We start from the raw sequence: 25,059 nt of genomic DNA, 5'->3' as shown, positions 1-25,059 counted from the left end.
TATTTCTGGCCATTTTTTTCCCATCACTTTTAACCTCTTTATACCAGCTTTTAGCAACTTCAACCCTTTTTTGCTACCTTTCTGCCACTTGTGATTTATTAGCCACTTTTTTTTTACTTTTTTACTTTTTTCAACCCATTTATGCCACCTTTAGCCAATTTTTGCCCACTTTTGCCTCTGTTTGACCAATTTTTTGCCCTATTTATCACTTCTAACTCATTTTTACCACCCTTTACAACATTTTATTCTTTTAGGCCACTTGTAACCCATTTATGCCACCATTTTGACACTTTCAACAAGCTTTTGCCAATTTCAACCCATGGCTTTTCATCACTTTTAACCCATTTTTGACACCTTTTGCCGTCTCCATGACCCCCCAGTTGGCTGGGCCCCAGAAAGCTAACCTAACCCTTTTATCTCCCCTTATAGGCCATCTTGACTATAACATTATTTAAAAAGTCTATTTTGTATCGATTTAAATATGGTGTGCCTTGAGATTTTGGCTTAACCTTAGGTGTGCTTTGGGTGGAAAAAGATTGAAAACCACTGGCCTAGATACACTGCACTGTTGGGTAAGAGGCTGAAACAACATGGATCTTTGCAGCTCATTGAATCTCAGCTTTCATCCAGTTTTTGAAGCATTTTAGGATAAAAGGTTCAAAAGTATGAAACTTTTTTTGTGCAGTAGCTATTCTCAGCTGTGATTACAATATCTACTGAGAGGTAGAAGACCTTACAGATACTGCTAAAGAAGAAGTCGACTGAGCTAAAATGGCACCAAATGAAGAGACTTATGGGAGCTGAAAGACCAGCTGAGACAAATGATCCAGATCTCAGTAGGTGAAGGCAGCCCCAACTCCTCTGAATGCCAGTACTGCTCTGGAAACAACCAGGAGAAACAACAGCACCCACGGACAGCTCCAACGGTCTGGATCCTCTCATTTTTTTATGTTTTGAAAAAAGCAGAAATGCAACCACAGTGAGAGACTCACTATTGCTGTCCTCATTTAAATCAGACGCTATACGCATCTACACAGCATAAAAGAGGAAGTGAACACCAAAGCATGGGGAGTCATTACTATGAAAACGATATGTCATCTCCCCCTGTTGCACCGTTGTGAACTATTAGGCTTTAAAAACTATGCAGAGTGCAAGTTTAACTCATTTTGTGAATCTAATTCTGAACTGGACTTTGTACATTCACATTGGGTTTATTTTAGCCTAAAAGGGAAATTCATATCTGAAAAAACAAAACCCTGCAATTCCTATAGCTGCATGTCGATATCCAGCTGTTGACGAGTTATTCTTCAAATAAAGACTGTAAACGCAGGAACAAAGCTGGCCTTGCCTTTTGTTTTTGTAAACTGGGGTAACATTCTTCACCTCTTTGCCTATAAAAAAGCTTCCCTGTGTTTACTTTAACAATCAGACTCTCAGTTTGTTCTAACATTGTCCAGTCTTTTTATCATCCTTACCGACGGCGTCGGAGGCCTTGACGTAAAGCGTGCTGCGTGATGGCTCGCTGAGCCCAGCGGCGTTCTCGGCTTTGACTCTGAAGGCGTAGTTCTTTCCTTCTGTCAGTCCTCTGACGGTGTAGGACAGGACAGGAACCAGGAAGTCGTTGCACCTCTCCCACTTGTCCTCGCCCTTCTGCTGCTTCTCCAGGACATAGCCCATAATCTTTGAGCCGCCGTCATACATCGGGGGCTTCCAGGTCAGCGTGATGGTGCTGGAGGTCGGGTTGTGGGTCTCCACGTCCACTGGAGGATCAGGAGCGTCTGGAGGAGAAGGAAAATTATGTTAGATTCCTCTCAGGCACAAACAGGGGAACAGTGAGAAAATTATCTAATAGGAGCTAAATATTTCTATTATTGTCAAATAAAGGTCTAATTTCTTAGAGTGTGAACGCTGGATGATGCCGATCAAATAAAACTGGACTTTAGGGCCAAGTTTGCTCAGATTCAGCCTGTATACCTAAAGTGAAAGCATCCTTCAAAGCCTATGTTTAAAACTTTACATCACTTTCTTAGGGCAGGCCTCTGCAAAACAGTCTTTAAGCCCTCATCCATGCATAGAAACATCATAAAAACTATCCAACGATGAAGTAAAAAAAACTGCTTTTATGGGTTATAAGAAAAATAAAGTGCTTCAATCGTACGTTTCTGGTCCTCAGCGATGACCGGGTTGCGGAGCTCGATGAACTCTCCCCCTCCGATCTTGTTGACGGCCTGAACTCTGAAGTAGTACTCTCCGTTGGGGATCAGGTCTTTGACAGTCCAGCTTACCTTGTTCTCTCCAGACATCATGTTGACGTAGGTCCTCCTGCCAGCCTCACGGCGCTGCAGGAACACAAACAGAGGGGTAGGTTTCACCATCTGATTTATCACAGCTCAGAGATAAAAACATGCAGCCCCGTCTGACCTGCAGGACGTAGTGAACGATGGGGCTGCCTCCGTCGTAGTCTGGAGGATCCCAGGTAACTTTACAGGAGTTCTTTGTGATGTCAGATGCCACAATCTCCTTACAGGGGCCAGGCAGACCTGAGGACAAACAGACAGAATGATGACAAGGCTATAGATCACATCAAACACATAAAAAAACATAAAATCAGTGTTTGATCTGGTACCGATGACTTTGACGTTGATGGTAGCGCTGGCAGATCCCAGTTTGTTCTCCAGAGTGACTTTGTACTGTCCTGCATCGGCGTGGACACTGCTGTCTACCTCCAGGTGACAGGATGTGTACTCCTTCCTGTAGGACAAAATCAATCCCATCAGCCAGACGATTGATTTCAACAGAATTTTACTAAAATAATTACATAAAACAGCTAACTAAACTAACAAATCAGCTGTAGAATGCTGCTTTAAGCTTCATGTTTTCATGTTGGGATGCCCTCATCTAAAATCAGGGCTATTGCACTAAATATGAAGATGTGACCTCTTCACTTAAGGTTTGCTTTAGATGAAAAAATAAATCAGTTAAACACTCAGATTTCTTATTTATACCTGAAGGCGAGGCGTTCATCGGCCTTCAGCTCCTTGCCATCTTTGTGCCAGGTGATTTTGGGTGAAGGGACGGCTCTGAAGGGGACTGGGATGTGCATCTTCTCCGTTTCCACTACGACCAGGTCCAGAGTCTGGAACTCCAGGGTCGGGTTACCTTGAACATAAAAAAAAACCCATCACCTTTTAGTACTAGGCTTTAGAGATTTAAGCAGAGCAAACATGACCCTTTAGAGCCCTGTAGACGCTCTTACAGTCAGATTCTTTGGCGAAGACATTCTCAGAGATGTCGGAGGGCTCGCTGACTCCGGCAGAATTGATGGCCCTCACTCTCAGGATGTACTCCTTCTCAGGGATCACGCCCTCCTCCACGCGGTACTTCAACTCCTTTACAGGGCGGGAGTTGACCCTCATCCACTTCTCTGTGCCGGCCTCACACATCTCAATGTGGTAGCCAGTGATTGGACAACCACCGTCCCTCTGTGGAGGCTTCCAGGCGATGGACAGGAAGTCCCGGCTTGCTCCAGTAATGTGCAGCTCAATGGGGGGCGATGGGACGCCTGAAGGAGACAGAATAGAAGGATTTAGACTTTTTGGCTCTCTCTTTTTAAAAAAAGAAAAGAGTTTTGAAGAATCCTGGACTGACCTGTGGGGTCTTCAATAGTCAAAATCTCGGTAGGTTCACTTGGGTGACCGATGCCGGCCTCGTTCTCAGCGCAGACCTGGAACTGGACTTCAGTTCCCTCGATGACATCTGTCACTCTGTACTTACAGTCTGGACCAGAAGTCTTTCCACATTTAGTCCAACGAGTTCCCAGCTTCTCCTTCTTCTCAATGCAATACCTGAGGGGGCGGAGTCACGGAGAGGTCAATACCTTTACAGTGAGGTAACAGTATGAAGGATAAACCTGCTGATGCACCTTCACAGATTATATTGCACATTTTTGACAGCAGGTAAGACAAATAAATGTGATCAGGTTTAAATCTTTAATAGTTCTGATGTAAGAAAATGTTATTGATTTATTTTAACTGAAACCTGGCTGCACCAGGATGAAAATGTAAGCTTGAATTAATCTACTCCTCCAAGTCATATTAATTATCCATAGTTGTTCTTATTTAAATGAGTAGTTATATTTTTGAAGAGGTGAACAGCAGGGGCATACGTAGGCATCTGTGTAGGGTTCAGGGCTAAGCGGACCGTACAGTATACTCTACCAAAGGTGGAAAAAGTACAAACTTTTGTAAGTAAAAGTAAAAAGTATTTAAAAGTAAAAGTTGTAAACGGCTACCAAGGAGTTGTTGTCAGTAAAATGTGGTCTTTCCTTATTGGCAATAACAACATGAGAATATAAATCTCCAACCAGAATGTTCAGGTAAAGTCCCACATTTAGAAAAACAGAGAAATACAGCTGCTGTTTTGGGACATAGAATCATTCTCTCACTGTGTGCCACTGAATTAAGGCCGATATAACGGACATTCTCATGTTATTGTTAGAAAGCTTGGACCTCCTCATTTAGGGTTTAGTTTTCCTTTTTGACTCAGTAATTGATGCTTTTTAAAAAATGTAGTAAGTACAATTCTTCCATAAAAATATACTTAAGTGAAAGTAAAATTAGTGATTGTAAAAACAACTAGAAAAAGTACAAGTACACAAAAAATGTAGTCAGTGATGTGAGTAAATGTAATACGCTGTAGTCTCAGCGTAGCTTTGGCTCAGAATCATGGATCAGACTTGAGGTGATACTTACTTGAGGATGGGTCTACCGCCGTCGTTCTGAGGAGCCTCCCACTGCAGGTCCACGTATCTCTGGGTCACAGCGTTGACAGTAAGAGCATACGGCGGTCCAGGAGTGGCTGTAACGGGCATTAACAGTTATAATCGTGTGTAATGGAAATAAACGTACCATTTTAATGACAAAAACTTCTCTGGGGACTTACTGAAAGTGTCCTTAGCCAGCACAGAGTCGGGCAGCTCGCAGAATGGGCCGACACCCACGGCGTTCTCAGCAGCGACGCGGAACACGTAGAGCGAGCCTTCGTTGAGAGGTGTCACGGTGTATTTCAGCTCCTTCACTGTGGTGTCAACCGCCTGCCAGCCTTTACGCCTGACATCACGCTTCTCCACCACATAGTTTGTGATCTTAGAGCCACCGTCACGTTCAGGGGCCGTCCATTTCAGATCGGCGCTGTTCCTGCAGATGTTGACCACGTCCAACCAGCGAGGAGCAGAAGGAGGATCTGAGGAGGGAAAAACAAAGATTGAGAGGATTTTGACATGCCAGTAGTCTGAGATGTCCTGTTCTCTTTCAATCTTCACTGTACTTACTGAGTCTCTCTTTGCAGAGGACCGGGTCACTGGGCTCGCTGGGTTCGCTCTCCCCGGCCACGTTGACCGCTCTCACTCTGAACGAGTACTCCTGCTTCTCCATCAGACCCTTTAGGAAGTGCTCCAGGATAGTGACGTTATCAACCACACGGATCCAGTCCATGGTTCCGCTCTTCAGCATCTCAATGATGTAGCCGTCGATCTTGGCCCCGCCGTCATGTTCTGGTTTGGTCCACATAAGGAAGCAGGAAGTCTTGGCCACGTCCTTTACCGTGGGTTTACCAGGAGGCCATGGAGGATCTGAAAGGGTTAAAGCAGAATGTGTTATGTTCTCTGAAAGGGTTTTAGATCCTTAAATGTAGCTGAAGTGGATGTGTCTGTACCGATGGGATCCTTGACAAGGATCGGGTCTGTCTCCTTGCTTGGTTTTCCAGTTCCAGCCAGATTCTCAGCCAGCACTCTGAACTTGTACTTCTTCCTGGTGGGAAGTCCTTTGACTCTGCAGGGGAAAAGATTGATTGATTGATCAGTAGATTGATAGACACAAAAAGGACCAAGTCCTCACTGGTTTAAAAGACATCAGAAATACTGCAGCATTCCAACAATTCATTCACATCAACCCAGTGGAAACCAACGAATAAGACAAGTTGATCTAAGCAGAGAGGTGTGAGACTCACCTGTAGTTGGTGTCTTTGATTGGCAGCTTGTTGCATCTGATCCACTTGTCGTGGTCAGGTTCGTATCTCTCCACCCAGTAGCCAGTGATAGGACTTCCTCCGTCCTCATCAGGCTCGTACCAGGACAGGGTCAGGGAGTCTTTGGCGATGTCTGAAGGCTCCAGCTTGTAAGGAGCTCCAGGAGTGTCTGAGGATGCGACAGGAGACACAAGTTTGAGTCAGTCTGCTGGGCTCTTCCTCCTGTTAACCTATTTTAGGAAATTTAGCGACACTCCAACCGCCTTAAAAAGTTTACAGTCTACAATTGCCTGAGCTCCTCTATTATATAGTCTGAGAGCCACTGTGCATTTTAGGACAGTTTAGTTGGACCTGCAAGCTCCTGCTGGCTCTTGAAAAATCTAGCCAATCTTGTAAACATCCTGGGATTTCTCACATTCACATAACTGCACACTATGACTTCAGAACATACGACATACTCAATGTATGCCACATTTAGCATTCAAAGTGTACTGTAAAAATGGTCATTTTAACACAAAATCGGTTTGTAACCTCCAGTGCTTCTGCAGCCAGCCTCTCATGGACACCACACTGGCTGAATCTTTCAACAAAACCAAATCCAGAATCATAAAGCGAATTCTTTTGTTGGGAGACTTACCGAAGGGGTATCTGGCGATGATGGAGGGGTGTTCAGACGGTGGGCCAACACCAAACTGGTTCTCAGCAAAGACTCTGAAGACGTACTCCTTGAACTTGACCAGGCCCACGGCTCTGTATGTGGTCAGTTTAACCGTGGAGGACAGGCGGTGCCAGATCTCACTGTCAGCTGCTCTCCGCTCCACGATGTAGTTAGTGACCTTTGAGCCGCCATCATCACGTGGAGGGTTCCAGGCCAGGAAGCAGGACTCGTTGGTGATCTCAGAGATGTCGAAAGCAGCCGGAGGACCAGGCTTGTCTATGGTGGGAGAAAATATTCAAGGTTAGTTATCTGGGTATTTTCTCAGAGGACTTTCAGTAACTAGCTAACTACATGATTGATCATCATCACTCTCACTAGTGTGCACCAGAATTTGTAGTTTGTTGAAATTTTTTATCAATACTTGTTAGTTTTCTAAACTCTAGACGAGCCGACTACTAAACTTAAACTGAAGTTTCATCAACTATGAAATTAGCCGCCACAGAAATGTCCTTCTTCCTCCGTTCTTACCAAGGATGTTGACGTCAACGGTGGCAGTGGCACGGCCGCAGGTGTTGGTGGCCTCAATGATGTAGGTGGAACTGTCGTCTCTCTTGGTCTTGGCGATTGTGACAGTAGAGGAACCTGGCTTGGTGTCGATTGAAACTCTGTCATCTGGTTTCAGGACCAGGTCGGCTTTGGTCCATTTGATGCGGGGCTCGGGTTTACCCTTCACCTCGGCGGGGAGTTCAATCTTGCTGCCAGCTTTGGCGGTCAGACCAGCCAGCAGCTTGGCGTCCAGCTGGATCTCTGGAGCCTCTGCAGGGAAAAAAGGACGGGTTCAGAGGTTTATGTGAAGTTTAACAGCTGCCCTAAGGGACAAGGACGGGGCGACGAGTGGTTCTCCGTACCTTTAGGATCCACGGCCTGGATCTCGTCGGTGGCCTTGCAGGGTCTGCTGGCTCCTAGGCGGTTCAGGGCTCGGACTCTGTATGCGTACCACTGGCCCTCAATGAGGCCGGTCACCTGGCACTTCAGCTCAGGCACCATGTCTCCACAAGGCTCCCACTTATCGGTTCCTCTCTGGCAGCGCTCCACATTGTATCCCCTGATGCCGGTTCCACCGTCGTACCTTGGAGGCTCCCAGGTCAGGAAAATGCCGCTGGCTGATTTGTCTCTCCACCTCAGGTTCTCTGGAGGATCGGGGACAGCTGGAGGGAGAGGTAGGGGTTAGGAAATCTGTTGATACCTAGCAGTGCAAAGATTTCTTACTTTATTTGCTGAAAAAAATCCTAGAGTGACTCACTGGCAGGAGAGGAGACGTTGACCGGCTCGTCGATGTAGGCCGGCTCTCCTGGTCCGCATTTGTTGCAGGCAGTGACTCTGAACAGATACTCTTTTCCTTCAACCACATCAGTGACGGTGAACTCCTGATCCTGGATACCTGTGACCACCTAACCGAGGAACAGAGCGATGGAGATTGAATTTAACGTTCTTTGTTTTTGTTTTAACTAAAATATTTCTGATTGAATGTTGATATTTGCTTATGTGACTGAAAACATCGAAATATGTTGCATTTGAGGTGTCTCATGGATCTATATTGCATTATATCCTACGCTGTAACATCATATTGTGTTGCATTGTCTCATATCTTGCTGTATCTAATCTTATATCATTTGATATTGGCTCCAATAATGTGGTTTCCTTATGAGTTGCATGGATATCTACTGTATTGAATCCTATCCTCATGTATCAACTTGTATCACATCGTTTCATGTAATGTTGTGCCGTACGATGATACTGGATTGTGGTTGATCAAACTGTATCATAAATACACTGATTTCAGTGGAATCTTTAAAAAGTGGAATCATGTCGTACCTTGACCCAGGTCTTGCGGGACACGTCGCGTTTCTCCACCTGGTAGCCGGTCAGAGGACTTCCTCCGTCGTGATCAGGAGTCTCCCAGGTCAGATGGACGTGCTGTCGGGTCACCTCCAGGACCTTAAAGTCCTTAGGAGCGCTGGGTGCAGCTGTAGAACACAGACACCAATATTTGTAAACAACAGCAGAAGGGGTTTGGACCTACAAATGTTTTATTTATAGGTCCAATATTTTTAAACAACAGTAGAAGGGGTTTGGACCTACAAATGTTTTATTTGTCCAGTATATGTCTGTTTGATTTATTTAATCATAATTGCAAACAGATTCCGATGAAAGCATTTCATGACATACCAATGACGTTGACATCGATGTCTCCAGAGACAGACGTGACGTCATTCTCCAGTGTCAGGCTGTACGTGCCGCGGTCTGGGCGGACGCTCGGCTGGACGACCATCTCTACGAACGTAGATTTGGTCATCAGGCTGACACGCTCGTCAGCGGTGGTCATCTCCTTCTCTCCAAACATCCACTTAGCCGTGGGGGTCGGGTACCCGGTGATGGGGACTCTGATGGTGAGAGGCTGGGGAACGATCACCTCCAGGCCGTCCTTGAAAGCACTCAGGTCGAAGGTCGGAGCAACTGGAGAAGAGAGAGAGGCATGATGGGAAGGCAAAATTAGCAGTGTCTACATATCAGTTGGAGTGAATCGTATCTTGGTTTTGTTGTTCTGTAAAAACCTTGCTGGCTGTCAAACTGCCTGTCAGTTTTTCACCAAAATCCTTTAAAATAAACTGATAAAGATGCTCTGAAAAGCAGTGCTCTTGCACCACTGACTGAGGAAAAAGCTCCTTTCTATTGGCAATAATGGCTCGAATGTATCATACTGGCTTGTTCACTGGTTTAAAAGTTAAATATTTTAGTTTTAATGATGTCCATAGCTGAAGTTAAATTCCCTGTATAATGTTAAAATTTGTGGACATTAAAACTAGTCTTATTGGAATCATTGTGCTTGTCCCAAGGAGATCAAGGTTTTTAACGTTCCTCTGTGGTCCAACCATACATCCTATGGTTGGGTTCGTCTATGTAGATCTGGTTTAACTCCCTTGAACAGACATAGAGCAAGACAGAACAAACTAAATCTATCAAAGATAAGTCATTTCTCACAGTGTGGGTCGTCGGCCAGCAGAGGTCCGATGGTGTTTGACGGTCCAGAGAGTCCAGCGGCGTTTTCAGCGAACACTCTGTAGTTGTACTTGGTTCCATATTTCAGTCCAGTCACCTGAGAAAACAAAGATTTAAAATGGGATCATATCAAAACCAAAAGCTGCTGAGAGCGTCAGATTTAAATCAGAGAAAGAGTTGTTGTTTAGCATTACCACATGTACAGTGCTTAACAAATTTATAAGACCACCACCCAAAGTAAGGTTTACGCCACAGCTGCCCTAAATTAACAGCATTGGTAATTACCAAAATCATTTTTTATGTCTCTGCAATGGTTAATACACCAATATGTAGAAGCTCTTTAACCCAGATGATATTTTTAATGCTAAAAGAGAATTAGTATTGTTATCCATGAATTTTAAAACTTACTGATTTACAAAAAACTGAAAAAATAGTAAAGCACATTATTATTTCTTGATTAATATGTCAAATTATAGTTATTTACTGTCATTCCTGAACAGAAAAATGAGTTTTAGTGGTTGAATGTTATGCTTGATTCATTTCTGACTTCTCAGAGAAGCCCAGTGAGCCGGCTCAAATTTGGGTATAAAAAGGTGAATTCAGTTTGAAATTCCTCATTCCTGTTCAAAATGGTAAAACGTGGAGAGCTGATTGAAAATGAAAGAGTCCGCATTAAAGTACTTCTTGATGCTGGATGGTCTCTGAGACAGATATGACAGGTGGTCTGATACATTTGTTAAGCACTGTGCGTACATGCTGTTTGTGGAACCTAAAACAGAGGCACGTGGTCACCACAAACTATATTTCAGTCAGGACCACGTTGTCAAAAAACACAGATGATCTGCAGCTAGGCGTATTTCTTCCTTATTAGCTGTTATTCATATGTGGCTGTGTGGCTGTTCTGGGATCCCCCTACTCTTCTATGAACCTACAAGGAAAGTCTAAGGCAGGAATGGAAGCAGCAGAGCAGAGCAGACATCAGTGATGTCAGAAGGAGTAGCTGGGGTGGAGGAAGACTGCAAAAAACAGCTTGCAGCAAGAGCAGCAAAGAGTAGGCAGGCTAGAGAAGCTTAAATATGGCAACATGAGTGCAATGAGCCAATAGCATGCTTCAAAGGAAATCAGCTGGCCGTCAGCTGATTATGGTTGCCATATGTTTATGATCCCCTGATCGGGCCTCTCTGCACTAACACTACATGTTCAATTACTTACGGTCCATGCATCAGAAAACATCCTGGAAATATTGTAGCTTGCATATTTTGTGTGTGAAGAAAACTATAAACAGAAAACTGAGATGAGAAGTGACTGCTTGGTGAGTTGGGCAGTGAATTTACACCAGTAAGGGAGAGGCAACTGCTCAAGAGAAAGAACCAAATTGATCCAACAGGATCTAATTTTTTAGCTGAGCGATCAATTTTAACTGTCAGCAGGTTTGACAGAGTTTGAAAAGGGCAGAGTCGCAGCTTTCAGTAAATGACAGAGAAGTATAGGATTATTATTTTTTGGTAAAACGTTGAGATTGTCCCTCCAGTCATGAACTTATTCTTAGAACCATGTCCTTTATAGTGTTAGGGTTGTCACAATGACAAGATCAGCTCCTCCTGTGAACATCTAAGGATTTGTTGACGTTTTTAATCATTAGCATCTTGAGTAACAATAAATCCTTTTCCTTGATTGTGGCTTCTGAATTTAACAGTGATTCTGTGATGATCTTAACCAAAAATTGCTGAAAGGTAAGAGCAGCTCTATTTGTTTTTGGTACCTTGTAGAAGAGGTCTGGGCAGAGGCGGGCGTTGCAGCGCAGCCACTTGTCGCTGCCGTCCTCACAGCGCTCCACGATGTACCCGGTGATCATGCTGCCACCGTTCCTCAGAGGAGTCTCCCAGGTGAGCTGGACTGAGTTCTTGTTCTGATCCTGCCAGGTCAGATTGAGAGGAGGACTGGGAGGCTCTGCAAGAAGACACAAAATAAAACAAAAATCTGTTGAGCAAAAGCGTAGGAAGATGGAGAGAATGTTTGAGCATTGGATGCATTTAGGCTTTATATTCTGTCCTTTAATGTCATGCATCTTGCATGTTTTCAAAGATTTATTCACTTTCTAATGTCGTCTCTGATTAAATCATGATGAAAACAATGAAGCTCTTCTTACCGATGGGATCCATGATCTTAACAGGTTGTGAAGCAGCGCTGGGTTTGCCCACACCGGCCTTGTTCTGGGCTTTGACTCTGAAGATGTACTCTTTGTTCTCAATGACGTCGTTGACGATGGCACTGAGCTCGTCGGCTTTGGTCACCTGGACAGGCGACCACTTCACAGATGTCCTGTCACGCAGCTCGATGATGTAGGAGGTGATGGGAGAGCCGCCATCAGACTCTGGAGGCTCCCAGGAGACGGTGCAGCCAAACTTGTTGACATCTCCAATGATGACATTCAGAGGCGCCTCAGGAACGTCTGAAAACAGAGATGGACAGTTTAGTTACCAGTGCTGGACCCTGATGTTCAATAACAGTCTGACTGAAGGAAAGCTGTCAGATCTGACCATGTCCACTCCTGGTTTTTCTTCTGATCAAACCTCCAGAGCGTGCACCAGCCCTGGTTTCATAGTAATCTGCAGCAGTTTTAGAATTGCTGAACTTTGTCTAAATTATTAATGCTTGGTGAACATCTCTGACTGAGGACCACTAACTACTTCATTTATCTTTTGGAGGACCCCGGGGATCAAACTTTGGCCCATTCTTCTTTATTTATATTCCTATTTTGTCCTTTTTTCAACACATCAAACCTGCTTCCCCAGCCTTCTTAAACTGAAAAGATCTCTAGAATTGAATCTACTTTTCAAGACTTCCAGATATCAAATCTTTCTTGCCAAACCTATTTGTTAGATTTAGTCAGTTCAAAGTGCTAGTAATCTAGATTTGGTCATCTCTTAAAGTCTGCATCTGGATCAGATACGGAATAATCAGGAGAAAAGAGAATTTCCAAATCCATCACTCAGTCCTGGAAGGACTTTTTTTTTTAAACGGAGCCCCGTGTTTTAGTGGTGATGTTGTCAGATCTTGCTGTGTGAATGCTCTTTGAAACATATTTATTGCATCCTACTGGCTGCTGAATTTATCTTCTGGAGTACATCAGGGATCAATCCTTAGCCTGCAACTTCTTCTTTTTACTCTGATTTTTATCTTTTTTTTAAACCTTCTCCTTCGACCTTCTTAAACCAGAAAAATCTCTGGAATCAAATCTCAAGACTTCCAGATATCCCGTCATCCTTACCAAACTTGTTCTTGGCCTGCACTGGTTTGTCAGTCTCCACGTTTGGTCCACTGCCGACTCTGTTTCTGGCACAGACTCTGAACAGGTACATGGAGTCCTTCTGGAGGCCGGTCACTGTGTACTCGGGGCTGTCTGCACGATCGGTGGCCAACGTCCAGGTCTTACGCTTAATGTCACGTCTCTCCACCACATAGGCAATGACCTTGCTGCCGCCGTCACTCTCAGGCTCCTCCCACGCTAGGCTGACCTCGCCGTCAGCGGTGTCAACCACCTGCAGGTTCTTCACGGGTCCAGGGACATCTAAAGAGAGAAAACATTACATCATGAGTGACGAGGGGAAAACAAAGATGAAGTCAATGAAGGATGAACCAATCAGGGCCCTCTGTCTCTGACCACTGTGGGATTAGACACTTGTCCTTATTGCTTTCTGTCCCATACTTTCTACAGCTAGTGTCAGAGTGACTGAAGGACCTTCCTTCCTTCTTCAAACCACACAGATGAGTTAAAGGATTTTCTGTTGACTTTCCTTTGTCGGCACTTTTGGAGAAGTGTGTGGAGCTGGTGAGGAGTGAGAGAAAACTCTGTGCCAGTTTTACACACTTTTCCAAAAGTTGCCAACTATGGTCTACTATTTGGCAAAAATAAAGGGGAAAAGCCCCCAACATCCCCAGCTTCACCAACATCCCATCCTTTACCGCTGATGATGTCATCCTTTAAAGCTTATAGATCATTCACTCCTTGTCTTTTCTGTTTGATGGTCTAGGCTCCGCCCTCATTTGCTGTGAAGCCATGCTGTTGTGATGTGGCCAAATGGCCAAAACTGGAGTTATTAGGCTTCATTTTTCAGCACCAGAGGTAAGGCATTTAGTGATCTTAAAGGTCAACAAAAAGAGTTAAGTAAGGCTACAATGCTGAACTTTTCTGATTTGTTTAGCAGCAGGATAGAAGGGACTTTACACCTCTTTGGAAATGCATAAAACACTGCTTTAGGGGAAGGTTTTGGTCTAGTCAGAAGAAGCTCCTACAACTAAGCTTTATGGCTTCAGTTTTTCCAAATCACCCTTTGTCCTCTGAGATTTCAGCTACTTAATAAGCCTGGAATTCTTCTTCTCTCTGGCCCTGATTCTTGAAATGCCTTAGACTTAATCATGTATTGCTTTATGATGTATTTCAGTCAAAAGCTTTCATTGATTCCCTTCATGCTATCAAATACATTCCTGTATGGGTGATAACGTCTTTTTCATTCATGTTGGTGCATGACGACTTTCCCCTGTTCATGAGTGTGGATCATACCTTAACTTCCTTTAAAATTCAGTAATTGGTGTTATGTACTTAATGTGACTGGTTGGGGCCGTTAAAAATGTGTTAACTGGCCGTTGTATGAATCCATTTAGTAGAAAACAAGCATAAACAGCCTGTGATTATCTGCAGGAAATTCAGTGAAGCCTGAATTAAAGCAGTTTTGTCTCAGAGGACTCACCGATGACCTCCAGGTTGATAAAGGCCTCTCCCTCTCCGTGTTTGTTCTTGATGATGACCCTGTAGCGGCCCTCATCGGCCTTCATGGGGTCCTTCAGACGGTACTCTGTGCGGTCAGAGGATGTGTGGATGTTGTCTCTAGGCAGACTCAGGTTGTTGTAGAGCCAGTCAGCCTCGGCCTGTGGGTAGGCGCTGTAGGGGACGGCCATGGTGATGGGCTTCCTGGCGTCTGTGATGTAGGTCTGGTCTGTGGTCTTAATCTGAGGCACGGCTGCAGGACAAAGAACAAATATTAAAAGAATTCAGTTTCATCTTTTTGCAGACATTTTTGGATAAAATTTTAACAATACAGCTAAGAGAAGGCAGCGATGCCTCACCTGCGAGCTCCAGCTTGGCCTTGGCATCTTTGTCCTTGGCGATGATTCTGTACTCTCCCTGATCTCGAGGTCTGATCTCACAGACCTGCAGTCTGTGGATTTTACCCTCGCTCATCATCTGGTATTTGTCTCCCTGGACGACGGTCATGTTGTTCCTCAACCATTTCACCTCCACTCTGTCCTTATTAAGCTCTACTTCAAACACCACGTCCGAGCCTGGAGGTTCAAACACGTCCTGTGGGGGTCTGATGATCTCCACCGGGGTCTCTGCAGGAGATTGAAGAAGACTTCAGCTAAAACATTCAGGGTATAGAGATTGGCTGTTAAATGTCATATCCAAGGGTAACTGCTGAGTTATGATGTGAAGTACCATAAGATCAACACTTGGACAACTTTTGGTCCTGTTCTTTTTATTTTCTTTGCTTCTTTGAAAACTTAAATACTGAACTTTAAAGGTTAATTGTGAAAAATGCCTTCTTTAGATTCAGTTCATCCCATAAACATAAGTATTTTCATAAAGAATAAAGAGGCTCACCTTCAACAAAGAGCCTTGCTCTGGATCTCTTCTCGTCCACTCCACAGGCATACTCACACTCATCATCAGGTCTGCACTCTTTGATACGCAGGGTGCACATATTTCCATCCTTTTCAAAGATATATCTGGGGAATAAACCATCGCTTTTATATCATTTTTGATGAAAAAGAAATAATCCAACATGTCTTAATTTAAGATAATATAAATAAATTTAGAGCCTCATTGTTTAAAACAAACCTTGGTCCTTCTCTGATCTCACGTCCGTTTCTGTACCACTTAACCTCGGCTTTCTCTTTGGTCAGCTTGCAGGTAAACTCTGCGTCCTCAAATTCAGTGATGGTCTGGTCCTTCAGGTGCATGGAAAAGTCTGTAGGTGCCTCGCTGATGATCAGCTCGGCGGTGGATTTGCTGTCTCCGGCGATGGCGGTGTACTCGCCTTCATCTGCCAGCGTGCAGTCTTTGATGGTCAGAGTGTGCTTCTCTTTGTCCACTCTGTACACGATGCGTTTGTTGAAGGTGATCTCCTGGCCCGCCTTCATCCACTTCAGCGTGGCGCCGGGACGGTTGACTTTACAGGAGAAACTGACGGTCTTCTTCTCCTGAGTGTCGATGTCCTCTAGAGGAACAACAATCCTCAGACTCTCCTCTGGAAGACAAAACCACAATGTCAGACACCTACATTTTCACTTTGACCTCCATCCTTGGTTCTAAAATAGTAAGCCTTTTTTTGGCTCAAAGATGTGTGACGGGATTAAAGTATGCGGCAAAAAGTGTGATATGTGCTTTTGTGTTGTTTTTTTGGAATATCTCTCTATGTCTTTATTCAATTCCATCTCAAGTTTAAACTGTCATGTTCATCAAAAAAATAAAATATATGACTGCAAGTTTACAGGCACTTGGATTGTTACATTCCATTGAGAGGGTGATGGTGGATTCTCATGAAAAATTACTGATAACAAGGCTTTAAATGAAGACAAAAGATGTTTTGAAGATGAATAGATAAGAAATTTATCCTTAGGATTACTAGATGACTCCCTACACATTCACCCATTTTCCTTTCCATGTATTTTTCTTAAACCCGTTTGATTGTTGAATATTTCAGTACTAAACCAGGATGTAATGATAAATGACTTGATGATCCTTTGAGCCTCTACATGGAGTTGACTTGTTAGCGTTTCTTACTGACCTTTCACGCTGAGCTTGCAGGAGCTCTTGGCCTGCTCTCCTCTCTGATTGGTCAGGTTGATGCTGTAGTTGGCTTCGTCTCCCTTCTGGGCATCCTTGATCCTCAGAGAGAAGACGTTGTCTCTCTGAACCATCAGGTACTTGCTGCTCTCAAACATCGTTTCCTCGTTCTTCAGCCACTTGGCCTTTGCTCCCTCTGTGTTCACTTCACAGTTCAGGACGATCTCACTGCCTTCTTTAGCCTCAGTGTCCTTCAGAGGAGTGATGATCTTCAGTTTCTCTGCAGGGAAATGAGACAACGAGGACAACAATGAGCCTCACTGTGTCTACAGGCACTTTTACTAAAGCTGATATAAGATTATTCATCACACAATTAAATCAAAAATGGATAAAATCATTGAGTCAGAACTAAAACAGGACCATGTCAGTGGACTGATGGTCTCTTTGTGTCTGTAGGTGGGGCTTACCGCGCACGGTAAGGTCGGCGCTGGCTCTGGTCGCCCCAATCATCACCACGTATCCGCCTTCGTCTTTGGTCTCACAGTCCTTGATGACCAGGGTCCGTCTCTTTCCGTCACTGACCATCTGGTACTTGTCTCCTGCCTCCAGCTCTGTGCCGTCTCTCAGCCATTTCACCTCGTAGGTATCCTTGGAGACAGAGCAGGTAAACTCCGCCTTCTCGCCCTCCACCACGTCCTGGTTCTGAGGTCTGGAGATGAACTCGGCAGCGAGCTCTGAAATATGAGAAGATCCGAGAGAGATCAGAGGCCACATCCAAGCTGACTGTGAAAAAGAGGACCTTCCAAACTGGTAATTTGAGTTATTTTACCATTTTAAATTTAAATTCATGAAAAAATGGGTAAAACTGACCAAAACAATTATGCAAATATTTCCAACTCTGTGATCCTGGAAAACCTCAGGGATGTTTCCTTGGTCCACCATTATCTTTCTGTAAAACGCTTTTTTTCTTAGACCAGGGGTGCCCAAATTCTTTCCAGTGAAGGGTCAGAAATGAATCAGGGTGGAGGGTCAAAACTCAACATTTATGTTGCAGTGCATGAAATTAAATACGCCTATAGCATAACTGTGCAAAATAATAACTCATACAAAGTAATTATGAAAATGAAGAACACTATTCTTTCTTATGTTTCACAGCATGAAATTACTGAACATCCATATGTCACAAATACTAATTGGGCATTCCGCCTTGAAATCAGTTTTATTAAAAAGTACTCATGTTCCCAACTATTTTGAAACTTTCTCTTATCAGTGTGCCACTGCCTCACACGCTCCATCTCTGCCATAACCCCAGCATCTTCTCACTGACTCACTCTCTGGTCATGGGCTTCCAGATCTGAGCTGACAGGAGATCAACAGCGCCACCCTTCCCCCAATGTAACACAATGTTAATTTGTGGTCAGGAGAGGAAGTGCAACAATAAATAAATACCGAAAGAAATATTTAGACTGCTGGCAGTGGGAAAATAATAATTTAAAAAAAGAAAAAATTCAAACATAGGCAGCGGGCCAAAAATAATAGCTCGTGGGCCAAAGTTGGCCTGCGGGACCCAAATTGGACAGCCCTGTCTTAGACTGTTGATCCATCTGTGCGGTTTAAAGCTTCTACAGCACATTCAGATTCAACAACAAACCACATGTACCGTTAATCTTGAGGTTTCCAGAGGTTTTGATGGTAGGACTCAGCCTGCAGTTGTACTCTCCGGCGTCAGCCAGCTTCAGGTCCTGGATGAGCAGGATCCTCCTCTTTCCGTCCACAATGTGCTCGTAGCGTCCGCCCTCCGGCAACTCCTCGTCTCCTTTGTACCACCTGACATCAGCGCTGGGTTTGGACACCTCACAGATCAGCTTCACGCTGTCCGTCTCTGTTCCTTCAACGTTGGACAGGTTCTTAGTGAACCTGGCCTCCTCCTCTGCAGAGACAGAAACAGAAGACTTTAGAGTCAGCTGGCCGTGACATAGATGCGTTCAATTACCAGGAGCAATGTTTTTTTACTAACAGAATATTTGCTTTAAATGTTTTCTTACCGACGACAGTGAGCATGCCGGAGGATTTGGAGGTCTTAGCGTCACATTCGTATTCAGCCTCGTCATCGAACACTGACTTGTGGATGATGAGGATGTGTTGGCGGCCTTGAGCGATAATTTCATACTTCTTTCCCTTTCTGATTTCACTTCCATCCTTGAACCAGCGGACCTGAGAGGCAGAATCAAGAGTAAAACCTCAGAGGAATACTGATTCTTGTTATTCACCCTTTATTTACAGTCTGCATGGTCAAAGAGACAAATCCGGTGAGCTCACTTTGACGTCCTCTCTGGAGACTTCACACTCAAACCTGGCAGATTCCTTCTCACGGACCTCGACATCGTGGAGCGGCTTCGAGAACTCGATACGTGGAGCTGTGGACACAAGGAACGACATGTTTAGAGAGCGAATCAGTCATGTGAGCTCTAAAAGCAAGAAATTATGCAACAGGTTGTTTGGAGTGATGTAACAGTGAAGAACTCCAGATGGGGGGCAGGTAGAGATGTCTGCACAGAGATGAGCCATCAACACATAATGTTTTGTGCTGTGTATGGCGGTGACAAATGGTCAAACTGGGAAAAATATTATATTAATATTCTGAGGGACTTTTTGGTCCTGACAATACTGACACATTCAGGTAAAAGTTTTTTGGCTCAAAGAGGAACAGTGAGAAACATCTTTCACAGTAAACCCTGACCTTTCTTGGTTTTCCACAGTGAGCCACATGCAGCCTCGCTCCTTATGATGGGAAATCACTCTCTTTTTGGAGGTCTGGATCATCTGGCTCAGCTCAGTAATAAGAACCGGTCTTTTGGCCCCCAAACGGCTCTACATTTGGTACCAGTTTGGCTTTTGAAAAGTGGATTAAATAAAAAGAAAAATGGAAGAAAGCAAACTGGCTCTTAAACAGAAGCCAGCTCTTGTCATTCATATTAAAGAGCCGACCCGTTGAACAGACTCGTTCGTGAGCCACACATCACCACTCGGTCTCATACACATATAAACAAACAAGCGCTCCTGTTTGTTAACTGCCCTGTGTTGGGAACTTTTGGAAAAGTGGGTAGAATTTGCGAGGTGCAAGGGTTTCCCTCCATTTCACATTTTATCTCAAGGTCCAAAAACCAGCTGCTGTGATTTACCAAACTCAACTGCAGACGATGCCATCAGCTGGTCTGATTCAAGCTTCAACAGCTCACCTCACCAAGCAGCAACCGTCCTCTGTAACGACCTCAAACGACCTCGTTGGCTCATGGATCTCTGGTCTGAACTGGGCTTAAGATTACAAATAACTGCAGTCTTTGACTGCAGATCGAAACTTTTCAACATGTCCTACTTAAAACATGTACAAAGATTTCTCGACTGTATTTGGGGATTCATCAAGTCTAAAAAAATCAGAAGGGGCTCTTTCATCATCATCACTGATTCCCTCACAGAAGAGGTTCTTTGACTTTTGTCTTTGAGGATCCCTTTATTTACTGTGTTCCTGTTATCTCCGTACCTTCGTTGTTAAATTGCCAACTCTTTTCTGCGTAGGATCTCTGAACTCGTCAATAAAAGCGTCTTTATTGATAATAAATAGCCTCCCCTCAGTAACTCGTACACATTTCTGCAGCTGTATGTCCCTGCTGTACTCACGTTCTACGTTGAGGAAACAGGACGTTTTGAAGTCTTTGGCATCACAGGTGTACGTCCTGGCGTCCTCCATGGTACAGCTGTGGATGATCAGCGCTCTCTTGCGGCCTTCGATGATCATCTCGTACTTTTTGGTCTTTCTGATCTCCTGGTCATCCTTGAACCATCGTACTTCTGCATCCTCTCTGGAAACTTCACACTCGAGCGTGGCGGTGGCCTCCTCCTCTACCGTCTGGTCCTCCAGAGGCTTGGTGAACTCCACCGGTGGCTCTGATTGTAAATGTACAGAGTCTTTTAGCTTCTACCCAACAGTATGTCTGATTCTCTGTCAGTGCTTTCAGGAAGAGCCTGCAGCAGCTGCTAACATCAGCACATATTAGTTTATCTAGCTGTCATTATCCGTTCTGTCAGTTTTAAAAAGTTTAAATTTTAAACAACAGCCATTACTGGTGCAAAAACATAGAACCACTATGTCACATTAAACCCCTTCAAAATACAAATCTCTTAAATATTTACCACGAGCTATGTTTCATAACAGTGTCGTAAGAATTAGACATAGCTGTTAAATTTTGCACATGAAGTTGTTAAACCAAGTCAGTCAATATTATCTTCTCCCTCTCAAAAAGCCTCCAGGTGTCTTCACACCAGTCTAACGATAGTATAGCAGACCTTTCCAGACGTGCTAAAACCAAAGATATCACAGTGTGGAGTGGGAGCAAACTTGGACTACAAACAGCCACCATGTTTGTAGTGTTTCTGTCTCACCTTTAACGATGAGGTTAGCTTCTGTGTTGAAGTCTTTGGCGCCAAGTTTGACTTGTCCGGCCTCATTCAGCTGGACATCTCGCAGTGTCAGGCTGTAGACTTTACCCTCCGCCTTCAGCACCACCTGGCAGGTAAAACAAGACGTTAGATAAAGGGCTTATGCTGCCCTGAACAAGGACAGTCAGGTCCACCTACATCAAGCTTTATGTGGGTTAAAATCATAAAGTAGTATTTTTCTTTCCTTAAAGGTAGTCTGTAAGGATAAGGAATCAACAGTTAGGAACATTTTTCCTTTTAGCAGAGTATATGAGGCTTATGGAGTCAGGTTTTATTTTCTCCCTCGACACATTTCTGTAAGGTTTAAAGCACTGTTGAGTAATTGATCTGTCATTTATAAACACAATCATAACTTCCTTATAGATGATTTAGTAAAGTCAGGGGCAAAGGTTACGAATGCTATACTAATGAATTAAGCCTTTAAAGCAGGGAAACTCAACCTGTGGCTCTTTTATGCCTTAAATTGAAATATTATTCCCCAGAAAACCTTAAATAAAGGGAAACTTTGACCTCAGGAATTATCCATTCAAGTCACATTAATCAGTTTGTTTCCCACACTCATACTGTTGGCTTTGATTGTCAACTTTTAAATTTGTCTGTATATTTTCATGGCTCTTATGTGAAATTTTGCATTTTTGCCACTTTGAATCCATTTTTACTGCTTTAAGTCAACCTTTGTCACTTCTTTTTGCCACCTTTTTCCCATTTTTTCCCAGCTTTTGACTCTTTAATCCTGCTTTTTACTATTTGCAATTTTTTCCACAGTTTTGCCACTTTTCACCCATTTAAGCTGCGTTTTGCCTTTGTTTTAAGACTTCAGTTGGAAAAGTGTGTGGAAAACTGGGAAAAATGGATCATGTATATGCACCTTTTATAGTGAGACTTTATGTTAAGATGTATGTGTACGTATGTATGTATGTGTAACAGAACATTTTGATTTTAACTGTATCACGCATGATGAACTAATGTTCTTTGTTCTTGTAAATAAAAAGTAAAATAAATAAATAAATAAATAAATAAAAAAAATAAGCTGTGTTTTGCCATTAAATGCCTCTTTTTTCCCAAAGTTTTTGCTGCTCCTTGCCACTTTTTGCCCATTCTCCCACCTTTTGCCACCTTTTGCCCATTTAAGTCATTTTCCACTCTTTTTTTTGGTCATGTTTTTACCACTTTATGACCATTTCTGCAACCTGTAACTAATTTTTGTGTCACTTCTCAACCAAATGTTGATACTTTCTGCCCTTTTTGCCACTTTTCACCACTTAGATTGTGGCTCTTGCAAAGGTATTTTTCAACAATTTGGCTCTTTGGTATAGCAGGGTTGAGTAGTGCTGCTTTTAAGCCATTGTTAGGCTGTGCTGATGTTTTACTTTAGCTAAGGAAGTATGTGGTTATCATAAAGTGTTAATGATTTTTCTAGATGAACAAATATGAAAAGGTGCTGCCTCCCAGAACACTCTCTACAGGCTCCTAAGAGTCAGAGGTGCTAAAAATGTCTGTAAGGGCCTGTGTCCATAGACGGCTCCCATCACAGCATTTATTGTTACTCGGTTACAAAAGCTGACTCCTGCCATCATCAAAATATCTATGACCTTGTTTTTAAATGTCTGCATGTGCTAAGTATTTCCTTTATTCATGGAAATATCAAGAAAACAAGAAGTCAATGTGAACAACTGCTGTAATTGTCTTAGCACTAGCGATAGACCTTGGAATCATTTCCTTAAAAAGACAATATCAGGCTCGTTTTTTAGCCACCATTGTTGTTGACAAAGCTTGTATCATAATTCCCGCCCCTTCTTGATTGTGATTTTCCACTAGAGGAGAGATACTGATCAGCCTGATCATGTCCAAAAGCTGAACCCTTTCTGAATGTGAGTTCTGTGAGCGCAGTGACAAAAAACATCAGACACTTGGGGGTTTTCTGTGATCAGGATGATGAACAATGTTGGGTGGGTTTTCTCTACCCTGAACATTGACTTTCAGGTATACAAACAAGCAAAATCGTGTGTTCTTTTCCCTGAAACTTGACTGTCAGGCTCAAGATGCATTAATGGTAATTTCCCCTTGAAAAATGTCTCTAAGGGTTAACTGAGTTGGAAAAAAAATGTTTTTTCTGCCCTGAACATGATCTATGGGGGTGACAGACCCAAAAATGGCACATAAACAGACGTTTTTTTACCCTTAACAATGTCTGCCAGGTTCACAGGACCCAGAGCTGTATATGGAGTGAGGTTTTGTGTTTCCAGGTCTCACACAGACTCTGTCAGCTGAGTCCTGACAGCTCAAATGAACGTAGGCAGCTGTGCCCCTTCCCCCGATTTAAACCAAGAGACCTCTGACACCTGACGGCTGATTTTACACACATCCACAGAGTGTATGTCACACCACCAGGCCTCACAACATGCATGGATTCATCTTAAAAGAAAATTAAATCTACTTTTGTTTTATCCAACCCATCATGCCTCTTGATGTTTTAAAGAACAATAAAAATCAGGACTATTATTGTCTACTTCAGTTTTGTACAAACAAATTTCTACTGAGCACATCTGTCATGTTTTGTGTTTTTTACTTGATTTGTGTTTTCCATTTTCCTGGTTATTGTGTTTATTTTAATCATTGGGAGTTGAACAGCTCCTCAGTTGTCAAAACATGGGGGACTCCATGATTCAAGGGTCGGTAGTGATAAATTTACTCTCAATCATAACAGATTTTAACCTTGCATTAGACATAAGACTAAATAGACTTTATTTTGGCTCATAAATACATGTTTTTGTGTTTTGTTGCAGAGATTACCGAGCCTGAAATAGCAGTGAAATCACAACCAGCTTTGAGAAATACAGTCATAAAATACTCAGAAGGGAAATGTTCAAGTCTTTAGCCTGATGTTTTAATTATTTAAAGCTCAGATATAACAATACCTTAAATCTTAAATCATACAGGTATAATCTTTACACTGTAAACCCAGATTTGTTTCAAATTTAACTTTTTAGCAATCATTAATTATTGTTTCATGTTTTGTAAAAAAACGTTGACATTACTCATTCAAATTAGTCGTCTGTTTTATTCAGCTGAAAGATGCAATGCAGTGATCATGTTAAGGTAAGATAACTTAGTATGTTTAGTTCTTTAAGAGGGGGGAGGGGCTATTTCAAAATTTCAAAAAAACATGGGTGAGACTGTCGGTGCATCTGTTGGCACCGGCAGGCAACGCTTCCGCCATGACAGTCCACCCGTAGAGAAGCCAGTGCTTTGCCTCACCGTGTCTCCACCCCACTAGGGAGGGAGTAATCAGCGAATTAGATTTTTGGAGTGATCCAGCTCACCGTCTGATCCAGGAATGTTTTTAAAGGATTCTTCACTATAGGGAGATAGGGCTGATGGCAGAGGTCTGCACTCTCTGAGTGCTTTTCTAGTTTCATATATTTTTATTTAAGTTAAACTTAGCATTGTTATTTCATACAACTTCGACTTCATTTATGTGAACTAATGGTTTTAGTAAAGATTACTAACATACACTTAATATGCCTACTGCATTAAATTAAGGTTCTATGTTAATACAGCTTGACCTCTTTAGTATCAACTTGTGTAAAAACTAAAGTGGTATAAGGCAGTTGGTTCACTCCTGCTTATTAGTAATGTTAGCTAATTTGGGTTTAGAGTGTAGGCTGATTTGGTTTCATTTTGCATGTCTTAGAAGGACATTTTTGGGCTGATTTCGAAGATAGTTGTAGGAAGTGTGATGTGTTGGTGTTGTAGGGCAAAAGGTTTTAACTGTTTTATTGTTTTATGGTTCTCAACAGGGGGCACTGCTCACTATTCCCATGTAAATAAAACAACACTAAAATCTGCCGAAATTTTCATTGTTGTGTCTTTTTCTGTTTTTGTTCTCTCTAACTCTGCTTTAAGGTCTTCAAACTGTCTAATCTTGGTTTAAATCACTTTTTTATCAAACTAATCATCTCTACAAAGCCGT

The 25,059-nt window shown here is 43.1% G+C and overlaps 1 protein-coding gene across 7 annotated transcripts in view; it reads right to left on the bottom strand.

Moving 5' to 3' along the window:
- ttn.2 (titin, tandem duplicate 2) overlaps window positions 1–25,059 on the bottom strand; it is a 268,791-nt gene that overhangs the window by 93,417 nt on the left and 150,315 nt on the right. For all 7 annotated transcript variants that reach the window (XM_041807290.1, XM_041807295.1, XM_041807291.1 and 4 more), the window contains 33 exons: window positions 21,030–21,153; window positions 20,268–20,534; window positions 18,909–19,006; window positions 18,635–18,803; window positions 18,250–18,519; window positions 17,057–17,323; window positions 16,591–16,869; window positions 15,642–16,050; window positions 15,405–15,529; window positions 14,870–15,136; window positions 14,494–14,763; window positions 13,014–13,313; window positions 11,892–12,194; window positions 11,505–11,692; window positions 9,725–9,839; window positions 8,912–9,199; window positions 8,558–8,709; window positions 7,986–8,133; window positions 7,591–7,890; window positions 7,211–7,498; window positions 6,662–6,958; window positions 6,007–6,193; window positions 5,713–5,828; window positions 5,330–5,629; window positions 4,942–5,241; window positions 4,752–4,857; window positions 3,649–3,845; window positions 3,257–3,562; window positions 3,006–3,159; window positions 2,627–2,751; window positions 2,422–2,540; window positions 2,159–2,339; window positions 1,476–1,778 (listed from right to left, as the gene is read on the bottom strand). In XM_041807290.1, the coding sequence (XP_041663224.1) occupies window positions 1,476–1,778; window positions 2,159–2,339; window positions 2,422–2,540; window positions 2,627–2,751; window positions 3,006–3,159; window positions 3,257–3,562; window positions 3,649–3,845; window positions 4,752–4,857; window positions 4,942–5,241; window positions 5,330–5,629; window positions 5,713–5,828; window positions 6,007–6,193; window positions 6,662–6,958; window positions 7,211–7,498; window positions 7,591–7,890; window positions 7,986–8,133; window positions 8,558–8,709; window positions 8,912–9,199; window positions 9,725–9,839; window positions 11,505–11,692; window positions 11,892–12,194; window positions 13,014–13,313; window positions 14,494–14,763; window positions 14,870–15,136; window positions 15,405–15,529; window positions 15,642–16,050; window positions 16,591–16,869; window positions 17,057–17,323; window positions 18,250–18,519; window positions 18,635–18,803; window positions 18,909–19,006; window positions 20,268–20,534; window positions 21,030–21,153 (7,318 nt within the window). The remainder of the gene's footprint in view (window positions 1–1,475; window positions 1,779–2,158; window positions 2,340–2,421; window positions 2,541–2,626; window positions 2,752–3,005; window positions 3,160–3,256; window positions 3,563–3,648; window positions 3,846–4,751; window positions 4,858–4,941; window positions 5,242–5,329; window positions 5,630–5,712; window positions 5,829–6,006; window positions 6,194–6,661; window positions 6,959–7,210; window positions 7,499–7,590; window positions 7,891–7,985; window positions 8,134–8,557; window positions 8,710–8,911; window positions 9,200–9,724; window positions 9,840–11,504; window positions 11,693–11,891; window positions 12,195–13,013; window positions 13,314–14,493; window positions 14,764–14,869; window positions 15,137–15,404; window positions 15,530–15,641; window positions 16,051–16,590; window positions 16,870–17,056; window positions 17,324–18,249; window positions 18,520–18,634; window positions 18,804–18,908; window positions 19,007–20,267; window positions 20,535–21,029; window positions 21,154–25,059) is intronic.

Source organism: Cheilinus undulatus, linkage group 15 (assembly GCF_018320785.1).
Source record: "Cheilinus undulatus linkage group 15, ASM1832078v1, whole genome shotgun sequence".
Lineage (NCBI taxonomy): Eukaryota > Metazoa > Chordata > Actinopteri > Labriformes > Labridae > Cheilinus > Cheilinus undulatus.
This window is presented reverse-complemented; position numbering and strand designations above follow the sequence as displayed.